Here is a 20,971-nt window from a genome sequence, read left to right on the forward strand (position 1 = left end):
TAATTTAACCTTATTTATTTTGTAAAGGAATTTTACTACATTTTCACTAATTCACTAGCTGTCTGTTGTACTAATTTTTGTTATTTGCTTATCCATAATGATTTGCTTTGTTTTCTACTGAGCTATTTTTTCTGAGATTGATTTGAAAGAGAGCTTTGTGTCTTGGAAATATTACTCCTTTTACTACTGTTTGAATTACAAGTATTTCTCTCAATTCTTCCTTTAACTTTGTTTTCAAAGTTTGTAACCTTATCGAAATGTCTAGGCAAACTCATCAATGCTTTTCTTTGCAGATCCTGAACTTCTGTCATGCTTTAAAAGTCCTTTCCTATTTCAAAATTATAAAAACATTCACTTACATCTTCGAATATTTTAATAATTCTTATACTTAAAATCTTGGATGCATCTGGGTTTATTTTGATTAAGAAATAAAGTAGGGATCTGGTTTTATTTGTTTCTAACTAGCCAGCCTGGTGTCCCAACACTGCCTAGAGAATCATCTCTTCTTTCCCATAAACATTGAAATGGCATATACATTCTCATGGATAGTTGGCTCTCTTTCTAAAGTATATAATTTCATTGATCTATCTGCCTTTTCTTGCACTTCCTGCTCTGGTATTTTTTTTTTTTTTAAGATTTTATTTATTTAGGGCGCCTGGGTGGCTCAGTTGGTAAGCGACTGCCTTCGGCTCAGGTCATGATCCTAGAGTCCTGGGATCGAGTCCTGTATGGGGCTCCCCGCTCAGCGGGGAGTCTTCTTCTCCCTCTGACCCTCCCCCTCTCATGTGCTCTCTCTCTCTCTCTCTCAAATAAATAAATAAAATCTTTAAAAAAAAAAAAAGATTTTATTTATTTATTTGAGAGAGAGAAAGAGAGAGTGGGCGCGGGCAGGGGGGAGGGGCAGAGGCGGAGGGAGAAACAGACTCCTCTCACTAAGCAGGGAGCCCAATAGGGGGCTCAATCGATCACAATTCTAGGACCCAGGGATCATGACCTGAGCCAAAGGCAGACACTTAACCAACTGAGCCACCCAGGCACCCCTGGTATTTTTTTAATTACTGTGATTTTATGGTAGGTTTTAATATCTGTAGGAGTGGGTTTACCCATCTTCCCAAGACCACCATTCTTTATTTATTTCAATTAAACTGGCTATTTTTTTTCATGGTTATTCTTCCATCTTCCATATTCTTCTATATATATTCACTCTATATATATTCATTCATTCTATATATATTCATTCATTCTATATATATTCAATATATATATATTCTTCTATTTTTTATAGTTATTCTTCCATCTTCCATATTCTTCTATATATATTCATTCTATATATATTCATTCATTCTATATATACTCATTCATTCTATATATATTCAATATATATATATTCTTCTATTTTTTTATAGTTATTCTTCCATCTTCCATATTCTTCTATATATATTCATTCTATATATATTCATTCATTCTATATATATTTATTAATTCTATATATATTCAATATATATATTCTTCTATTTTTTTCATGGTTATTCTTCCATATTCCATATTCTTCTATATATTTGGATCATTTAGTGCCCCCCCGCAAAAAAAAAAAACCATCCTGTTGGCATTTTAATGAGGTTGTCTCGAATTTACTGGTTAACTTGGGGAGAACTGAAGTTCTCCTGAATAGAGACTTCCTGTACTAAAGCAAGCTATGTCTCTCCATTTATACATGTCTCCTTTTTATGCCCCTTTATAAAGTTTTGTAGCTTCCTTCACATAGGTCCCACTAATACTCAGTTTCTAAAAGCGATCTTCAGGGAAATTGCTATTTCCAGTGAGGTCAAAGCATGGAACACACTCAGTTCGGTATCAAAGATGGGCCCTTAAGTGCTGTGGAAACCACTCCATCCCATCTCCTCTTAACTCTGGGCCTATACCAGGAGGTAGCTTCCCTCCTGGAAGATGAAATGTGCCAATCAGTTAATCAGTGGGTAATTGATGGCACTGATTGCATGCCCAGTATAGGGCACAGACCCCCTCTTCAAGGTGCTTTGACGCTGCCTGAGCAGACAAGGGGCACATCCCTTAAGAATGGCGTCCCATATTAATCTATGTGCTGAGACTCTGTTCTGATGAGAAATAAAGAAGAGGCCTAGAGCAGTCGGGGAAGGTTCCAGGAAGGAGATGGGAACTGAACTGGGTGTTGGCATGTGGTTACCACTTAAAGAAAGAAAGAAAAGGAAGGAAGCAAGGCATAAGCAAGGGAATCACTCCACAACCATTTATTCAGCACCTCCTATGAATCTGAAACTGGCGTAGGCACGTGAAGAAGAGGTTATATGCTCAACAAATGTTTTTACACATTCACTATAAGGCAAGCTCAGTGTTAGGTGCTAGAGAAACCAAGATGAGTAAGATAGACCCTGGCCTTGAGGATCTTGTAAATAAGGGAGATGGACTCTCAGCTAAGTCCAACAATTGTTATGATAGGAATCTGTGCAGCAAATAGCAAAGACTCTTAATCTGGTGATGGTGCACCTCCTGGGTACCCATGGATGGGATTCAGTGGGTCTGTGAGCCCCTCAAATTAGATGGTGCTAAGTTATCTGCATAACCAGCATTGGCAGGTTAAGAACCACTGGAGTAGAGTGACATAAAACTCTTGGTTTCTAGATCCTGGCATCTTAATGGCCAGATAAAATATATGTAAGACACCATGACAAATAACAAGTAAACAATTCTAGACTTCCCCCACCCCAGAGGTGTTTTAAGAGTTCAGAGGCAATGCCCAGACTTGGACCAGGCAGATTTGGGTCTGAATCCCAGCTCTGCCATTTATGGCTGTGTGACCTTGGGTGAATTCCATTCCCTTGGAGACTTGATTTCCACATCTGTCATTGAGAAATGAGAATTAGACAACCCACCTCTCCTCCTGCCTGTTGGGAGGGTGAAATTAGGTAAGGTGTGCAGGTCACCTGGATCTTAGCAGGTCTTCATGGACCGTTCATTCCCTCCTCATGCTTTTACACTTCCGAGGAAGCCACGTAGGGTGGGCTGTGGTTGTGTGTAGGAGGAATCTGAGCCAGGCCTGGAAAGGATGGAGAGGAGGAGGGGAGAGCAGAAGGCATCTCAGACCAGTGGACAGTGTGAATAAAGGGAAAGGAGCCAGAAAAGTCAACTCATGTTGTGAAGATTCGATCCATTGCAGCCAAGTTGAGAAGGCCTTAAATTCCAGGCTCAGCAGTTTGAACTTTATCCTATAAACTATAGGAGCAGCGCGCTAGAGGGTTTGGGCCAAGAGTGTCAACCTCATGGTGAGGTGGCTTTCAGCCCAGCCGCTGCTCATCCATGAATCCCAAGATACCCAGGAAAACAATTTTAAAAGGAAAATTGTAACATGAGCTAAAGCAATGCTTTTCACCCCGGGACCTGGTTAAAAAAGCAGATCCTGATTCATTGGATCACTGAGGTTCTGCATTTCTAACATGCACCCAGGTGATATGGAGGCTGTTTATCCATGAACCTCACTTTGAGTAGCTAGGGGCTAACATATTTCAGTTTTATTATTTGTATTACGATTATCATTCCTGTAACACATGTTGGCTGAGTGCCTGTCATGTGTCAGGCACTGTGCTAGGCCCTAGGGAAAGAGAAAAATCAGACATGAACTCTCTCTTCTAGAAGCTCACAGTCTAATCAGAAGAGATGAGGCACAGCCCTCAGCAACTGTAATTCAAGGTAGAAAGTGATAAATGCCATACTTGGGGGTTCGGATAAAGTGCTTTGACAATTCAGCAAAGAGAGAGATTGTTCCCAGTTGAGGGAGAAATTGCCTGGTGCTTAAGGATATGAATAGAAGCTTCTTTTTCTTATTATTGAACAGTGAGTAAGAACCCAGACTTCAAAGTTGGATTTTAATCCTTACTAGACAGGTGACTTTGTTAATCTCTTAAACCTCAGTTGCTTCATCTGTAAAATGAGATACAGTAATAGCAATGCTCCTGGAAGGACTGCATGAGCAAATGTGTATAAAATATAGTACCTGATAACCGGTTCCTAGGTCATTGTAAATGGTGGCTCTGGTGACTATTATTGTCTCGTTTGCTTTAAAACTTAGCATGGGTCTGTTGGCCCCAAAGCTATTGTATTTGTTGGACAACTTTATGATCTCATTCCAGGGTTAAGTGGCAAATAAAAATGGAAAACCTCAAAGGGAATTTCCAAATCCAAGGAAACCTCCTTTATAAAACTAGTGCTGAAAGATTAGCAGCTATTCAAATTTTTTGAGTTTTTATTGCGCCAAACTGTTTCAGCTGGGGAGACTTGGCTTGGCTGTAGGTGTAGCTAAGTGCTCCTCATAGGAGCCATGTTGAAAAGGAGTTCCACTCAATTTACAAGTTGATCAAAATGGTTTTACCACCCACTGGCTCCCCTGAGGTCATCAGCTTGTCTGATTCTGTGAAATAGGGTCAAATCAAATCTATAATCCTAGAGTCTCAGAATGTCAGTGCCCGGGGGCATGTTACAAGCCACCCAGCCCCTGCTGGATGCTTTAGGTCCCCATGTCCTGGGGCATCTCCAAGGCCACCTGTTGGTCATTCCTCCAACCACTGTTTAATGAAGGCCTTGGACAAGTGCCACCTCCACCTGCATCTCCAGTTCTTCATCTGGAAAGTAGGGATAATCCCACTACTCACAGGCTACTGTAGGAATTAAATGAAATAGAGTCTAGGGAAGTTGGCCGACACATCACAAGGACCCAATAAGCACCGTATCTTTTGGGTTACTTCTTATTTTTTAAATAATATTCATTGGATTTTTCCCAATTACAAAATAATTCAAGTTTATGGAGAAAATTTTGGAAAACACCGAAAAGCACACAGAGGGGAAATTCACCCATGATTCTACCACCCAAGCATAAACACTGTAGACGTCTCCTTCCACGTGTATCCTTCAGTCCTTTATCCATATCCACATGCATATTTTGTCTCCCCATGTACTATCTTGGTGGTGATTGACAGCTTCTGTCAAAGGCGGCCTGCATTCAAATTCTAACTCTATCACCCACTGGCTCTGTGACATCCAGCGACTTACCTTCCATTCCCCAGAGTGTAATGGTCATGGCCTCCAGGGGGCGCATGCAGGTTGGCCACAGTTACCTAGAAGTGCTGTAGACGACCGTGTGGAATGGCGCCCCCTAGCGCTACGCCGGGCACAGCCATGCTGGGCTGCTTGGGAACATAGGCGGAAAGCACCGGAGATTAAGCATTTCCTCGGTGACTGGCACAGAGTAAGAGCTTGTCAAATGGTAGCCACTACTCCACAAACGCACCCTGTGGTTTTGAAGACTGGAGGCTCACAGAGGGTTGAGACCTTGTGTTCACTGCTCTGATTTGTTGAATGGCATTTTAACGGTGACCCACTGGGACCACATCCAGCCAAGAAATACTTCTCCCCAAGTAGATCCCGCTCAGCCTTGGCTTTTGAGCCTTACACTTCCCAATCCCTCTAAATCGCCCTTGCCCTCAGGCAGGCAAAACCCAAGTGGCATGGGTGGGCTCACTGCACCATCTGCTAAACTCTCAGAGGTACCCCCCCCCCCACCAGCTCCACCTCCTACGCTCCCCACCCAGGTAGAAGTGTTCCAATGACATGTTGTCCCATTGGATCTGGTTAAAAGGCCTCAGTAGGAGCCACAACGTTTCCCGGGCTGCTCCTAGACCTCTGCTCAAATTCACTAGGGATTTGAGCTAGTGTGCAGGATAGCTTGAAATGACAGCTAGAGGGGCGCCTGGGTGGCTCAGTCGTTAAGCATCTGCCTTCAGCTCGGGTCATGATCCCGGGGTCCTGGGATCGAGCCCCGCATCGGGCTCCCTGCTCGGTGGGAAGTCTGCTTCTCCCTCTCCCACTCCCCCCTGCTTGTGTTCCCTCTCTCACTGTGTCTCTCTGTCAAATAAATAAATAAAATCTTTAAAAAAAAAAAAAAAAGAAAGAAAGAAATGACAGCTAGAGATGGCACAAGAAACTGAATCACATACTCAGTAGATCAGTCGGTCATTGAGCAAATATTTATTCAGCAGCTACCACGTGCTCCGGGCTGGGTTCTCCCGTGAGAAAATTTTTCCCTGTTCACTTTTCCCTCAATCCCTTGAGTTCCTCAAAGTGGAATTCCTCTTAGTTTAGCAAGTAGTTAATACCCCGCAACCCCAGCTAATCTCCCTTTTTGAAAAAGAGAGCAGGCCTCAGGCCCACCACTGTCTGGAGCAATCCAGAGATACTAATATCATTTTTTTCATCTTATTTTTCTCTACTATGACATTCTATTTATAACAAGTGGTGCCAATTAAAAAATAGTGACAGAAAGCTTCCTAAAAAATGTTTAGTTTAGACACCAAAAATTAGTTGATCTAAAGAAAAGCATTGAGTAACTGGTGCTGAGGGGGCTCCAGACTTGAGACAGTTTCTTTCCCAGAAAAACGAGTGAACACTGCATGCAATTTCAGCATGTTTGAGAACCATAGGGTGCCCATCCTCGGGTCTGTGTTGGACAGAGCATAGGGTGGGAGTCCCCACACCCAGGCGGCACAGGAGATCCTGTGCTCTTTGCCACATTCCTCATCTTTGCAGCAGTAATACTGCGTTAACAACAGTGTTGGCAGTAATAGTAGTGGCTGTGTTTGAAGCCGTCAGAATAGTTGTACTTATTGGGTGCTTTTGACATGCCTGGCACTTACCGAGCCCAAGTTCATCTCCTCCACACAGAAAAGAACTATCACTATCCCCATTTTCCAGGAATCTGAGCCTCACTGAGCTCAAGTAGCTTCTCCAGAGTCAGCACTTGAACCCAGATCTACCTCCTTAAGACGTCTGAACAGGTCCCTAACCACTGACCTGCACGTTTGTTGAATCAACGTTTGTTGAATCAAATGAATGATGCTTGAACATGTTCTGGCAGTCACTCTGCTAGTCACCAGCTGAGTGACCTTGAGCAAGACCCTCACCCTCACTGAGCTTCTGTTAAGGAAGTTTTCCTGGCCCTGTCAAGCCAGGATTCTAAGATGCAGGGCAAGGAACATCACAGCATTTCATGAGCAAGAGAAGTGGAGGTAGGCTCAAGGACATGCACTACGAGCTGGTGGCCTTGTCAGAAAGGCTGACACAGCCCTGACCTAAAGCAGAGAGAGCAGGCTTCCTGGAACTGCATTTCCTTGCTTCCCTCTCTTCACGGCTTTTTGGGTCCCCAAAGGTCTGTTTGGGTGCCCAGGAGAAAAGATCCCTGTCACTGATCCTCTTTCACGCCAAAGAGGCTCAGCACCTTCCCTAATTAGCTACGGCTTCTTGGCGGCATCCGGACCACCCCGTGTAGCAAACAAGACCCCTCGGACCAGTGGCTTCTGTGCAGCTGGGGGGAGGGGCAGAGAGAAGGGGCAGAAATATGCTTGGAATCCGAGAGGCCGCTCGGCTAGCCCTTGACACACACTGCCCCCCTGTGGTGGGTCTAGAGAAGAGGGCACGTCCCAGCAAGGATGGGCAGGGCTTCCATCTCTGGCTTCATGGAGAGAACCCAGATCAAACCAGTCAACTAAAGGAGGGAAAGTGAGGCCCAGAAAGGGAAAGCAACTCATTCAGAATGATACATCGAGTTACCAAACATAGGTCCCACCTATAGACTTCCTGTAATTAGATTTCCAGCCCAATCGGTGATTGACAAGAATAAGAATTATTTGGTTGGGGTGCTTGGGTGGAGCAGTCAGTTAAGCATTTGACTCTTGGTTTTGGCTCAGGTCGTGATCTCAGGCTCATGAGATGGAGCCCCAAGTCCAGCTCCGCTCTAAGTGCGGAGACTCCGTCAGATTCTCTCTCCCTCTCCCTCTGCCCCTCCCACTCGTGCTCTCTCTTTCTCTCCCTCACAAAAATATATAAATAAATCTAAAAAAAAAAAGAATTATTTGGTTAATTAGCATTAATGCAAAGTTGATTGGGTGGCAGGCTCCTGGTACCCTGAGTGCTAATAAGGACTTTACATGTTTTACCTTCTTAATTCTCAAAATAACCCAGAGGCATTGTACCATTATTAGCCCCATTTTACTGATGAGAAAACTGAGACTTAGGGACACTGTAAAAACCTGCCCAAGGTCACTTGGCTGCTGGTGAGACAGCCTGGATTCTATCCTAAGGAGTCCAATTCTAATAAGGAAAGAGACTCCCTATCAGAGGTCACTGAGGGTTTGCTCAGGGTGGGCATGTAATACTGGGGTCTGCAGGAGGACAAAATAAAACAGAATGCAAAGGGAACAAGAGGGCAAAGTCATTATTCAGCTTTCAGACAAGTGAGGATTAAAGACTGACCAAAGCCAGAGTTGCAGATGTGGAGAGAAAATATCACAATCATACACAGCCAATGGGAAGGTGAATTGGTATAACTAGCTCAGAAGGCGATTTGGCTAGCTGTCAGCACTTAAATGTGCCACTGACTCAGTGGTTCCTCATGGAGGAGTAGATCCTACAGAAACACTCAAACACACAAAAAGCAAAACGCATAAGGCTTTTCATTACTACAGTTTGTAACAGCCAAAATTGGAAATCACTACTTGACTATCATTAGAAAAGAATTAAGGTTGGAGAACGTTAAACTAGTATATATCCAGACCATAGGATGTAATGTTCTGATGTGGGGAAATGTTTTATATACATATACATGTGCATAAATTAAATATAAATAATATATATTTAAATTAAATATAAATAAATATTTTTTTTTCAGATTTATTTATTCACTTTAGAGAGAGAGAGTATGTGAGCGCATGGGAGGGAGGGGCAGAGGGAGAGGGAGAGAAAATCCCAAGCCGACTCTGCGCTGAACTCAGAGCCTGACGTGGGTCTGGATCTCACAACCCTGAGATCACCACCTGAGCTGAAACCAAGAGTCAGACACTTAACCGACTAGGCCACCCAGACACCCCTGTCTTATACATATTCTAAGTGAAGAAAGAAATTTGGGGAAAGGTACGTGTATGACCCCATTAAAAAAAAAAATCTAAAAGGATAAAAATAAAACTGTGAACTCTGGTCCTCTATCTGAATGGAGAAGAATTTTTAATTTATATTATATAGAATTTTTTTTGTAATGTAATTTTTTAAAAATCAGTATGTATCACTCTTTATTTTAAGTAAATGAGGTGGTTGCTATATTTTTTTTTTAAGATTTCATTTTTAAGTAATCTCTACACCCAATGTGGGGCTCAAACTTACAACTCTAAGATCAAGAATCGCATGCTCTACCGACTGAGCTAGCAAGGCACCCCAAGTGAGGTTTTTTAATAGACTATTTTTTAGAGCAGTTTTATATTCACACCCAAATTGACAGGAAGGTCCTGAGATTTCCCTCACACCCGCTGCCCTCACACATGCACAGCCTCTGCCATTATCACCAGCCCCTACCAGAGAAGTTCATTTGCTACAATGGATGAACCTCACGACACATCATTGTCACCCAAAGTCCATAGTTTACATTAGAGCTCACTCTTGGTGTTACACATGCTATGGGTTTGGACAAATGTATAATGACATGTATCTGCCATTATAACATCATAGAGAGTAGTTTCACTGCTCTAAAAATCCTGTGCTCCCTCTATTCACCTCTCCATCTGTTATTTTTGTAATAAAAATATACAAATCTGGAGAGGGAAAGAAAAGAAATGAAGAGGTAGTCCTTGCCCAGAAGGAATTTAAAGTCTGAGTGGTGAGCGAGGACTCAGCCAGCCCTGGGATGGCTTTACAACTTTAACAGGCAAACAGTAAAATAACAGAATAAGATGTGATTGTGTATCTTCTGTGGAATACAGAATGAAGAAGTCAATGTGAGTTGGGAGGGGCTCATCAGAGCAGAGTTCCTGGAGAAGACTCCTGACTGGGCCAGGATATAAAGTATTTTTAGAAAATGGCCACTATTTATTATTTATTATCCCCGTGTCAAGTATTTTACATGGACATTTTCTTGTGTCCAAAATAACCCTATGGAACAGATACTATCTCCAATTTATGGATGAGAAAATGGAGGCCAATTAACTTTTCTAAAGTCAACAGCCAGTACACCAAAAAAGGGGACTCAAAACTAGGTCTGAGTGATCCCACACCCTGTATTCAAGCCACAGGATCACATTGCCTAAGTCGGCAGAAGGGTGACACAGGTAGGCAAAGAATGGAATGCAGAGAATGTCCGTCTCAGAAGAACTAGTAGCTCAGGAAGCCCAAACTCACAATATGGCTATAAATAAATGCTATGAAAAAAGTCAGCATCATCCCCTTACTTTTGGCTGAATACTTCTCAGAGCCATAGTCCTTGAAGAATACTTTGTAAGAAAATAAAGGCAAAGATCCAGCCCGTCTTTATCCTTGATAAGGGGTTTCCAGTATGAGGGAGGTGAAGAAGAACCAGAAAGAAATGCCACGTGGGCATAGGAGGACAGAGTAACATTTATGCCGCTATCGTGATGTCACAGGTATTCTGTTGCAATGACCTGTTAACACATCTGCCTCCCCACTGGTCTGTGGGCTGCCCGGGGCCGGAGGCCACACCCCAAGTCATCTCTGGATCCCTGCAGCTTGGCCTCATGCCCGGCACTTAGCAGGAACTCAGTATTTATGGAATGAATGAATGAGCAAACGGATAGATGTATAAATATGGAAATAGCGGGCGCCTGGGTGGCTCAGTTGTTAAGCGTCTGCCTTCGGCTCAGGTCATGGTCTCAGGGTCCTGGGATCGAGCCCCACATCGGGCTCCCCGCTCAGCGGGAAGCCTGCTTCTCTCTCCCACTCCCCCTGATTGTGTTCCCTCTCTCGCTGTGTCTCTATCAAATAAATAAATAAAATCTTTAAAAATAAATAAATAAATAAATAAATAAATAAATAAATATGGAAATAGCTACTACTCTCATATGTTGGTGTCCCGATCCATAAAATGAGACCGACAATAGTACATGCATCAAAGGATTATTGTGATAATTAAATGGGCTGATGGTATGAAGGTTTAGCACAAGCCCTCTACAGAGCACACACACAATATAAACAGTGGGTCTGAAGAATATCAGCCATTGGCATTATTGTTGTTAGTGTATCCTTTAAAAGAGCCAGTCCCTAAGGATGTATCCCCATTAAGCCATCTATATTTTACTGTCAAATTCAATGGGGTTGGCAAGCAAAGTTACGAGTTTGTTTTCAGCAAGCTGTCCTACTCTTGATCTCCTCACTGCCGCATGACTATCTGTGCATCCCCAGCCCTGGACCCTACGTGTCCTCATTAGGGCGGTGTGCCTGCCTGTGTACACGCTCCATTAGCATTTACCCTCCAGGGTAATGCACAAGGTTTCCTAGCTTTTCCACCTTCTCTCCACTTCTCCCAAAATTTATTCTCCAGTTTTGAATCTGTCAAGACCAGTGCCTATGCCCTTCAGACTCAGTGACAGAAACCAGAACATCCCCATGGACAGAGACAACTCATCTGGTCATGGGTACTAAGTGTTCACATGCCAAATGTGCACTTCAGCCGGAGCCTTCCATACAGCGTCTTAATCCAAAGGAGTATCTGGGAGGGGGGGATGAAAACCTAATGGGGCCGGCCTTGTCACAGATCAGACCACGAAGTGGCGCCCTCATCTGCCTCCCCAAAGCAAACCAAGAATCTAGCCCACTCCCACGTTTCCCCAACTGATTCAGGTTGCTTGGCTGGCTCAGTCGGTACAGCATGCGCTTCTTGATCTCAGGGTTGTGAGTTTGAGCCCCACGTTGGGTGCAGAGATTACTTAAAGAAACTTAAAAGAAAAGAAAAGAAAAGAAAAGAATCAGTACCTGTATAATTAGCACTTACATTCATGTATGGGTAGCCCTCTTTCCTTTTTTTTTTTTTTTAAGAGTTTATTTAGAGGAGGCAGGAGTAGAGGGAGAAGGAGAGAGAGAGACTCTCAAGCAGACTCCACGCTGAGCATGGAGCCCAGCGTGGGGCTTGATCTCAAGATCCTGAGATCGTGACCTGAGCCGAAATCAAGAGTCGGACACTTAATCAACTGAGTCACCCAGGCATCCCTGGATAATCCTCTTTCTAAGTTTAAACCCTTGCCTGGCTTAACCCTGCACCAGGAGCCCAGGGACATGGTTTGAAGTAACAAAAAAGGAAGGAAGGAAGGAAAGAAGGAAGGGAGGGAAAGGAGGGAGGAAGAGAGGAAGAGAGGAAGGAAGGAAGGTCCTATAAAGTATAATTGCATTTATCAAAACATTTAAAGATATATATACAACAGGAAAAAAAATCTGAAGGTATATGCACCAAATGTGATCTCTCTGCATTGCGGGGTTGTGTGTGCTTTCAAAATATTTTTTTTTCTTTTTGCTTTTTTGTATTTTCTCATTTTTCCACAAAGGGTATTATAAATAGCATTTTAAAATCATATTTTGTGGGCGCCTGGGTGGCTCGGTTGTTAAGCATCTGCCTCCGGCTCAGGTCGTGATCCCGGGGTCCTGGGATGGAGCCCCGCATTGGGCTCCCTGCTCAGCAGGAAGCCTGCTTCTCCCTCTCCCTCTCCCCCTCCTGTGCTCTCTCTCTCTCACTGTGTCTCTCTCTGTCAAATAAATAAATAAAATCTTTTAAAAGAAAATAAATAAATAAATAAAAATAAACAAAAACATATTTTGTATTCAAACAGAATTTAGTTTAAATCCCAGCTATACTACCAACATGCCGTGTAACCTGGGGCAAGTCATTTACTCTCTCCAAGTCTTAGTTGCCTTGCATTTAAAATGGAAATTGTTTTTAATTTAATATTGCCATAAAATATTTTTAGCTCTGAAATTGAGGGGCGAGTTAATCATGTTTCTCCATCATAGCACCTCATTGTATTTTATTGATTTATTTCCTTTTATTTCCATTTCCCTCTGCCTACACCCTTAGGCAACTATTTTGTGTTTGACATTATTTGAAGTTTTTTTGCAAAATGTGTGTGGTTTTTGGTGTGTTACTTAAATAGTATTATGTTGTAAATCTCCATTCTGTTTCCTATTTGTTCATAAAGAATGATGTTTTTAAGATCTTTCCATAGAGCTATATGCACATGCCACCCAGGGCTCTAAGTGCGACACAGTGGCCGTGCTAGGCATCTACCCCACTCTACTTTTCCATAATTCCCAGTGAGGGACACCTAGGTTCTCGCCAACTCTCTGTCACCATAAGCAGCACAGCTCTGAATATACTCATGCATGTCCCCTTATGGACCTGTGCGAAAGTTCTTTGAGATCTATGCCCTGGAGCAGAACTGCGGGGTCAAGAAGTCTGTATATATAATTAATGAGACCAAGTGGGGCCAGAGTCTCCAGTACCGCTGCACAGCCTGTGCCCCCACCAGCCGTGCAGAAGGCTCCCCCCTGTCCCCACAACCCTACCTACATCTAGCACTCTCCAGCTTTCTGATTTTTGCCAGCCTAACAGATACGTTGTATCTCTTTGTGGTTTTCATTGTAATTTATTTGACTCCCTAATATTTTGAGCATCTTGGTCTATGTTCATTAGCCCTGAGGTTTCCTGTTTTGTAAATTGCCCGTTCATTTTCTTTGCCCACATTTCTACTGGGAATGCTCTTTTTCTTGTTGATTTGCAGGAGTTCCTTATATATTCTAAACATCGATGCCTTTGACTGTCTTAAACATTGGAAATATCTTCTCGCATCCTTGCCTCATAGTTTATCTTTTTGAAGTGTTAAGTTGTCTTTCTTTCACCCCCTAGATCAAAAAGATCGTCCTTTACGTTGTCTTCTTTTACCTTTAAAGTTTTACCTTTCACATTTAGGTCTTTAATACCTCTCATATTCACTATGGAAATAAATCGGCGTCTGCTTCAAGGCCTTTCTGTAGGACAAAATAATATAGCTAAGCGCCTAGCACAATGCTTCCGACCTAAGAGCTGTGCGAACGCAGGTGATGCTGATTATCGCTGGGGTAGAAAGTGGTAAGCGCTGCCCCGGGAAATCGAGAGAAATGGGAGCTTAGGTGCTGGCTAGCTAGACCAGGAAAGGTTTTAGGGGTGAAGCGGAAGTCATCGAGGTTGGCCCTAAAAAGGAATGTCGGATTCGCTCGCTGTGAGATGGAAAGGCGAGCACTCCGGGCAGAGAAGGTGGCCCGGGCAGAGCCGTGGCGGCGGGGCTGCCGCGCGTTGGCGGCGTTTAGGCGGAGCACGCGGAGGAGAGGGCCCGACTACTCACGACCTGCTGTCTGTCTTTCTGCCCCCGTGCCCACCCCCCCCTCCCCGCTGCAGGCTCCCTGTTCTCCACCCTGAAGCCCCCCGACGCCGTGTTCAAGGTGGTGTTCTGGCTGGGCTACTTCAACAGCTGCCTCAACCCCATCATCTACCCGTGCTCCAGCAAGGAGTTCAAGCGCGCCTTCGTGCGCATCCTCGGGTGCCAGTGCCGCGGCCGCCGCCGCCGCCGCCGCCGCCGTCGCCGTCGCCTGGGCGGCTGCGCCTACACCTACCGGCCGTGGACGCGCGGCGGCTCGCTGGAGCGCTCGCAGTCGCGCAAGGACTCGCTGGACGACAGCGGCAGCTGCCTGAGCGGCAGCCAGCGGACCCTGCCCTCGGCCTCGCCGAGCCCGGGCTACCTGGGCCGCGGCGCGCCGCCGTCCGTCGAGCTGTGCGCCTTCCCCGAGTGGAAGGCGCCCGGCGCGCTCCTGAGCCTGCCCGCGCCCGAGCCCCCCGGCCGTCGCGGCCGCCACGACTCGGGCCCGCTCTTCACCTTCAAGCTCCTGGCGGAGCCCCAGAGCCCCGGGGACGACGGCGGCGCCAGCAACGGCGGCTGCGAGGCCGCGACCGACGTGGCCAACGGGCAGCCGGGCTTCAAAACCAACATGCCCCTGGCGCCCGCGCAGTTTTAGGGTCCCCCCCAGAGGTGGGGAGGAAACCATCGTGGGGGGGAGGGCGGGCGGGCGGAGGGGGGGAGGGGACGTCGGCGCCGGGAGACCCGGGCCCGGGGTGGGGGCGGGTCCGGGGGGGGAGGGGGGCGGGGAGAGGGGCAGCTGCTTTTCTGGCAGGGGCATGGGTGCCAGGTACAGCGCGGAGAGCTGGGCCGAGCATGCTGAGAGCCTGGGGGACCCGACGCCGGCCGGGATTTCCGTCTCTCTCTCTCTCTGTACATATCCAAACGAGTCCCTTGTACATGTATTTAACCGTGGGTACACGTGCGTGTGTCTGTGCGGTGTCCGTGTGGTCTGCATGTGTGCGTGTGTGGGGCCGCCCGCGCGGGGCCAGAGCGAGTGTGCGCCCGGGAGGCAGCGGGGGCGTTGTTTGTCTCGTGACTTCGTACCTCTCAAGCTCCTCCTTGTACTTCACTTAATGATGGCACTTGGGTGGGGTTGGCAACAAATCAGACATTAAAGGTCATTTCTCCTGTGCGCCTTTGAGCAGTTTGTGAACGGGGCGGTGGGCAGGATCTGGAGTCTCCTTTTCCCCTTCAGGTTTGTCCCCCGTCCATCCCACTGGTCCTGTGGCCAATAGTTGTGCTGGGGCCCCTTGGCCCCCCTTCTACCCTTGCCGTTACTGCCCTCCAGGGCTAAACAGATCTGACCCTGTGGCTGAAAGTGAGCCGGTGGATTGGTCCCATAAATCCTGCTTGCCTGCTTTGGACCCTTAGCAGTATCTAATCCTTCTGCTGTGGACAACACTGGGCAATGTCTGGTCTGGTCCTAGGGACCCCAATCCTAGCTGGGGCTCTGTGGCCAGGATAGTAGGCGGGCCTGTCACTTGAGAGGGGATGGGACTCAGAGAGATGGATTGGTTCCTTTCACCTCCTCCCTGCACCCCAAGGCCAAACACTCCATTATTTACCTGTGTCCACGGAACCCGATAAAGAAGTCCAGACTGAAGGATTTTCTGGATAAGATATGGATCCAGGTGACCAAGCAACATACATGAGCACAAAAAGCCTCATAAGCTCGGATCACTGAGGAGCCTGCCTGGGAAAGAAGCACTGAGGAAAGTCACACAGAGAGGTGGAGCATACCTGGGAGAAGGTAACCTCCACTGATTTACTGCATGACCTCAAGAGTCACATGCCCTTTCTGGATCTTGGTTTCCCATCTGTGTAATGATGTAAGTTCTTTTCTGCCTCTAAAAGCCTCCAATTTGCTAAAATAATAATTACTATTATTATAAATATAAATATAGGATGGGGAACAAAACGGAGCATTTTTCTTCCCTAAAATTCAAAAAAAGCATGACAGGAACACACCCACCTCAATCCCTTTCTCTTCCCACTTTGCTTTTCCTTTGCTGAGTTTCATACTTTTTCAAATGGCAGGAGACTTTTCTAATAATGTTAGTGCATCAATCATTTATTCTATAGGTGATTGAATAGAAAATACTTAGTGAAAAGGAGCAATAGGGTGCCTGGGTGGCTCAGTCGTTAAGCGTCTGCCTTTGGCTCAGGTCATGATCCCAGGGTCCTGGGATCGAGCCCGACATCAGGCTCCCTGCTCGGCGGGAGGCCTGCTTCTCCCTCTCCCACTCCCCCTGTTTGTGTTCCTTCTCTCGCTGTGTCTCTCTCTGTCAAAAAAATAAATAAAATCTTAAAAAAAAAAAAAAGAAAAAGAAAAGGAGCAATAGTTCATGTAACTGAAAAGTGTAGGGGTATCAGGCATGGCTGCATCCAGGAGCTTAAACAAGATTGTCAGCTTGCTCAGAAGGCTCTAACTCTTTCATTTAGCTTTCCTCTTTTAGCTCTGCTTATCTTTCCTCATTTCCTTCCTGCAAATAGCTTTTTCACACCATTCTTACAACTTGAACCCCCCCAAAAGGAGAAATATCTCCCACCAGTTCTGATTTAAAAAAAAAAAAAAATAGAAAAAGTCCTGAGAAGCTAGATGTTCTGTGTCAGAGACCCCGTTGAGACTCTGATGAAAGCTGTACATTCTCCTTCCAGAAAAAAAAATGCACTATATACATATAATATTTTTATACAATTTCAAATGACTCATCCCTGTTTAAGATCCCATGAACCAAGCATGATATCCCAGATCCACAGGTTATTTGAGCTAAACTGGATTTTCAGAATTATCTAGGCCAATCCCCTCATCTTTACAGATAGGGAGACTGAGATAAATAACTTGACTAAGTGACATTGAACTAGGACTAGGACCCCTAGGATGAGGCCTCCCTGTCCAGTACCTTTTACACTCCCTTGTGCTGCCATGTTGCGGTTGAGTACATCCTCCAACGGAGAGTAAATGTCTGCTTGCCTCAATACAGTTAAGAGTCCTAGGAAAAGAAGAGCCTGAACCCAATTTCCAGGGAAGAAGGAGCAGTTTGGAGCAGTCCTCTGAAAACATTTTGTTAGCAACACAGATCTTTCAAAGCCTTACACAGACTCCTGACATAATTGTGGACCAGAGTAAAGAAGGAAAGGGACAACAGACCCTCAACCCCTTGATTGCCCTCCTCCTCAGCCCCTCCCTCTGGCCTGCCGCAAGCACCTGAGGGTTCCACAGAATGAGGTCTGAAAATCACCGGTTTAGTGCAAGCAAGTTGGAGTCAGTAGGACCTGGGTTCAGCTCTTGGCTCTGTGTCACCTTGAGCAGTTCACCCCCTGCCTCTTTTGGTCTGTTTTCCCATCTACCAAATGGACATGATCATCACAGCCTATCAGGAATCCCAAAGGATTCAGTGAGATAATTGTGGTATAAACACCGAAGTGTGGCTCACTGGGCAGGTGCAAGTTGTAACTGGGACCACAGATACCTGAAGCCATAGGCACCAAAGGCGTTTCCTGAGCTGCTCGGTTCCGATGACCTCACACATCACTGGTGTTTGGAGGCCGCTCAGGCGACACAGGAAGGCCACGGCAACCTCCTGCCTTTTTCCAAAAGGAAAGGTGGCCAAGCAGTGGCCCACATCCTCACAGGTGCTGGGTTCCAGATCGGACTCCAGTCAGAGTCTGTATTATGCTACCTCTTCAGGTTACCTCACTGTGGTCGGACTGAGAGAGGGCCTGGAATTCAAGAGCCCTTGGGGAAAACAAGTCTTCTCTACTCTGACCTCCCCACTGGCAGCAAAGCAGGCCTACTGAATCCAGCCACCCAAACACTCCTGGGTCATTGTCACCACTGAGACATGCACAGGAATACATCTGCCAACCAAAGCAAAGAGGCAAGTGGCTTGGCAAAATGGGGTGATAGTTCTCCAGATCAAGGTTCAAAGCCTACCTCTGCCATTTAGTAGCTCTGTGACCTTGAGCAGCTCATGTTACCGGTCTAAACCTCAGTTTTCTTAACTATAAAATAATAATAGTACCTACCTCAGAGGTAGATCAAATGACTTCATGAGTATAAATCAACACCATGTCAGTCACTTGGAAACATCTGATGCACGATAGCTATTAGCAGAGGTATTAACTATTCAATCTTTACTTTGACATATGAAGTTTAGAAAATCTGAATAAATGGACAAAGAAAACAAATTCTGTGTCATTCACCAAAGTCCAGGGTTTTAGGACTCAGGGTCCACCTTGAAGAAGAAAGACAAATTTATAACAGAGTAAAAGAATTTTGTGTCCTACAGCATGAACAAACACGTTACTCAAAGAGGAGTTCAGCCCAAATTTGAAAGGAAAAATGAAATTTAATAAAAGTTATAGAACATTCCAGGGTGACAAAGCCAGAATGGGTGCATGAGGGAAGTCTGGGTGTCTTAGGGCTTGTGCATCCTATGATGGGGAGCAAAGGCAGGGGGCGGGGAGGGGCCTGCGGGGCACACAGAGCCGCTCTGAGCACACACCTGGGTTCAAGGCTCAGCTCTACTAATTGATCCAGGTGCCTTGACCTCCCTGCAGCCAATTGCCTTGCATGTAAATTGAGAATATAGTTAGCACGCACCCCACAAGTTTGGGATCAAACAAAACATGAAAGAGCTTGGCCCAGAGTAGGCACTATTTTTAGTACCTGTGGGTGACGTTATATATCCCCCATTCCAGCAATTCTCAACTTTTCCTGCATCAGCAGCTCCTTTAAGAATCTGATGAAAACCAGAAAGAAGTGAGTGTATCAGCCCAACTTTCACCTACAATTCATGCCCCCTGAATCTCCCAATGGACACATGAAACCCAGGTTATAAACTTCTCAACAGATTTGACTCCCTGAAAATATAGAAGTAGTCAAATCCAGAGAGAGGTACACACAGAAAGAAGAACGTCTTTGGCCCAGTCCTCCTGGAGTTCAGCCTGGATGAGAGGTGGGCAGGCACCAGGCAATCCCATTGGAGTGTATAACCAGAGTCGGGGATCTAGAACCTTCCTCACTTGGTGAGACCCTGAGTGTCAGGCTCCATCTTCCGTCTGGAGCTTGGCGGTGACAGTTAAGTGCCCTGGGTTCTTGGAAAGGGGTTGGATGGCACTTGGGCAGAGCATTGAGCATCACTCCTCCAGATGAAGAACAGGCTTGTCCTGGTTGCCATCAGCCTCTTGGTGACAAGGAGTAGAACAGCAACCACTCCTCACCCCAGATTCGGGGTTAACTTCCACCTGGTCCTGGAAGCAGACCTGGTGGCCTCTGGCTGCCTCATCTCCTCTCAGCAGGTCCCTTCAGGACCATCTCCACCCTACCTTGCCAGCCCATGGAATCTTTATGTAGCCTGGCTGAGAGTCGGGGGAGGATACGGAGGGAGGCCTGAGTCAGTGTGGAAGAACTTGCATCTTTCTACAGTTTCCCATCTTATACCTGGCCTTCTGAAACTTAAAAGCCAAGAACTTGACAGTCTTTTCTTTGGCTTTTCCTATAAAACCTTCCCCTAGGCAATGGGTGACTTCACTCCTGGATGGCGTGGCTAGAGTCAGAGCCTCGGTTTGCATGTTAATTTGCTAAAGTATGGGTGTTGGGAGGTGGGACAGGGACAGAGGTATAATCTGCCCCCCTTCCCTCCCCCTCTCCCCTGCTCGTCTCCCCTACCCTCCCTTCCCTGCAGCCAGGCTGCCTCTGCTATTCCTCAGGTTGGGGGAGCCCGACTCCCCACTCAGGGCCTTTGCGCTTCTGGTCCCTCTGCCTGGAGCCCCTTCCTCCCTCACCTCCTTCACACCTATGCTCCAGTGTCACTTCTCGGGGTCACCTGATTTCTCTGACCTTCCCACTGCCATTGCCACCCAGCCCGCCCTGGGGCATCTTCCGTACTTTTTCTCTATAGCACTTGTCACTACCTAGCATGTTCTATATTCCACCTGTTGATATGTTTATTTGTCTCCCCACACACACACTAGAAATGCACACTCCACGGGGGGTGGAGATTTTTGTCTGTTTTGTTCACTATTATAGTCTCAGCCTCTAAAGTGGTGCCTGACACATGGTAGTTGCTCAAATATTTGTTTTCAAATATTTTTGAATGAATGAGTATCTATGTCCCTAGCATGAGTATGGACATGCTATAAGAGCAGAACAGGGGGCTATGGGAGCTCATGGCAGGAGCTTCTGCCTCCAACCTGATGATGGAGGAAGGGAAAGTTCTGATCAGGGAAGGCCTCCTGTAGGAAGTGACATCTGAAGAATGTCAGCTGGGTCCCCACTGCCTGACGCCCCCTGTGTTTCCGTTGTTAGTGCTCTCACACACCCCTCAGTGGCAATGGGAGTCTGAAGGCCAGGTCCTAGGTCCCCACTCCTTTCTCGGCCTCTGTCTACTGACTGACAATCAGGAACACTGAACCAGAGACAACAGGCTTAGTAAGCCCTGCCAATCTGTGACTCCAGCTTTTCTTCTCCTCCCACAAGGCGCAATCCTCAGGGACAAGCTGTTTGGGGCGACAATTTTATTGGGATTAGTAAGACAAACAGCTTTGGTTCCTGCTAATGGCCTCATTCAGAGAAATGGCGTCTTCATAAAAGGCCTGCTCAGGAGAAGAGGGCAGCACTAAAATCTGGTGACTGTCCTCATGTGTAGTGCAGCCCCTGTGGGAAGCATATTCCCGTCTCCATCAAA

General features: G+C 46.0%; 1 protein-coding gene across 1 annotated transcript in view; it reads left to right on the top strand.

Annotated features, from left to right (window-relative positions):
- The window catches only part of ADRA1B (adrenoceptor alpha 1B), a 49,015-nt gene extending 34,095 nt beyond the window's left edge, over positions 1-14,920 (top strand). Inside the window, exon 2 of the mRNA XM_036103642.2 lies at positions 14,282-14,920. Within this exon, the coding sequence (XP_035959535.1) occupies positions 14,282-14,895 (614 nt within the window). The 3' untranslated portion in view covers positions 14,896-14,920. The remainder of the gene's footprint in view (positions 1-14,281) is intronic.
- The last annotated feature ends 6,051 nt before the right edge of the window (positions 14,921-20,971 follow it).

This window comes from Halichoerus grypus, chromosome 2 (genome assembly GCF_964656455.1).
Source record: "Halichoerus grypus chromosome 2, mHalGry1.hap1.1, whole genome shotgun sequence".
NCBI classification, from domain to species: Eukaryota; Metazoa; Chordata; class Mammalia; order Carnivora; family Phocidae; genus Halichoerus; species Halichoerus grypus.